Source organism: Cynara cardunculus, assembly GCF_001531365.2.
Source record: "Cynara cardunculus var. scolymus isolate 2C chromosome LG 12, CcrdV1, whole genome shotgun sequence".
NCBI lineage: Eukaryota > Viridiplantae > Streptophyta > Magnoliopsida > Asterales > Asteraceae > Cynara > Cynara cardunculus.
In genome coordinates, this window is record NC_037539.1 from 34,657,061 (window position 1) to 34,659,045 (window position 1,985).

At 44.3% G+C, this 1,985-nt stretch overlaps 1 protein-coding gene across 1 annotated transcript; it reads right to left on the minus strand.

Moving 5' to 3' along the window:
- Positions 1-291: 291 nt before the first annotated feature.
- Positions 292-768, minus strand: LOC112523854. Its single transcript, XM_025133526.1, has one exon. It carries the CDS (start codon positions 766-768, stop codon positions 292-294), a length of 477 nt encoding a protein of 158 aa, XP_024989294.1.
- Positions 769-1,985: the final 1,217 nt, after the last annotated feature.

Genomic DNA, 1,985 nt, shown 5'->3' on the forward strand with positions numbered 1-1,985 from the left:
CCCAACCATAGCGTGGCTGGTTCGACGGCTGTCGGTGGCGACTTTGCTGCTGGCGGTGGTCGTTCCGGCAGCCAATCCCACGATTTCCTTCGTTATTGTTCACGTGGAGGACAGTGGACGATGAGGAATTGTCGGTGTGAGGCATAATGGGTGTTGGGCGTATTAGAGCCATTCTTTGTTCTTCCAAAAGAAGCATGGAACGAGCTTCAAAAAAGGTTGGAAGAGAAGAACGGTACCTTATGATATTGGCCATCGAATCAAACTTCGAGGAGAGCTCGTTGATTGTGTAGATCACAAGGTGTTTGTCGGGTACTGTGGAGTCTGATCGAGATTCACAAGCAGGTCAGGAAGTCCCTTGATTTTGGTGCAATAGGTGGTGACGAAGAGATCGCCCATCACAATGTTGCGTAGCTCACTATCGATTTGCATGGATTTGGCGTCTTTGTTGTCACGGAAGAGAGTCTCGAGATTGTTCCATACTTGAAGCGCGGTCGAGTCTTTCTTCAACACCATTTGGAGAAGGGATTGCGAGATCGATCCGTAAATCCAAAGTTTTATGATTGAATCCACCTTTTTCTGTTCTTCGTCTGTGGGTTTAGGAGTAGAGTTGTCGATGTGATCAATGACGTCAAAGGCAATACAATAGGTGGAGAAAAGTTTTCTCCACACATCATAATTGAGACGTTTGAGTTCAAGAATGAGAGGAACGTAGGTTTTGATATTCGTTATAGCAAAAACCTTATTTAGGGGAGTGTGATTGTTAGACATGTTTGAAGGAAGGCAAGAACAATTGAGAAGGAGGAGGAGGAGGCGGCGATGGGAGGCGTGGCCGGCCCTAGATCGCTGAAAGAGAGAAAGAAGGGAGGAGGCTGAGAGGAATTAGGAAGGGATCCTAATTTTGCTCTGATACCAAATTAGAGAGAATAATTTTCTTAATTGATTAAACAAAATACAATCATTTAAATATACAACAGATGGGCCATGGGCCAAACGCTATACGGGCTAATAAACTAAGCCTAATATACAATGTGATCTGCTAACAGTAGCACCTGTGTCCATATACCAATTTTTGTCTGGTTTGCACAATGTCATAGTGTTCATAGCCTCATTCATATTTGTGGGCTAATACAAATTTGAAGCAGGTGCTTGCTGCTGATGGGTCTGTTGAACTGGAGAGGCCATATAGGCTTGTAGACGTGGCCCTAAAATGCCTTGTTGCTGCTGCTGAGGAACATTCTTGGGCCTGGTAAAATGGTAGGATAAGGACATAGGGGAGGAGTCCATCTAGAGGGATCCAAAGTATTCCACGGATTAGCCCAACGTGATTGAAACCAGATGTGAAGAGGAAACCCATAGCCATGACCTTGTTGTGTGCCGCATCCCCGACATCAAGCATTACCACTCCAGCCAGCACGAGTGTTCCTAGAACCACGACTGCTGGAGGGATGACCAGAATTGTACGTTGTTTTAACGATTGGGAGTCAAGATTTGGTGGTGTGGCACCGGGAAAGAATCAACAAAGTTTACCATGGCAGTGGGGATGCTGTTACTTGTAGCGCCCGTTTGTTTCGCCTTCTGAGTTTCTTCCATGATTATGCGAGTACGTGTCTTGTAGAAGGTGGGAGAGGATTTGTTTGTCGAATCATAGACGCTACAGTGTTGAAATATCATTTAAAGCAATGACGATCTGAAGGACGAGTTGGTTATCCATGACAGGAGAGTCTACATTAGAGAGTTGATCGGCCAAAGATTTGAGTTTTTGACAGTAATCAGAAATAGAGGAAAAAACATCAAGCATCAGTCGCGTATATTGGTTTTCTAAATAAACTGCATGAGTATTCTTGTTGTCTTGAAAAAGGTTTGTAGGTCGATTCCATGCTTGTGCCGCCGAAGAATTTGGTTTAAGAACGGTGATGAGGAGATCTTTGAAAATTGTCTCGTAGATCCATTGAAGAACAATCGCATTGAGACAAGACCACATGTTA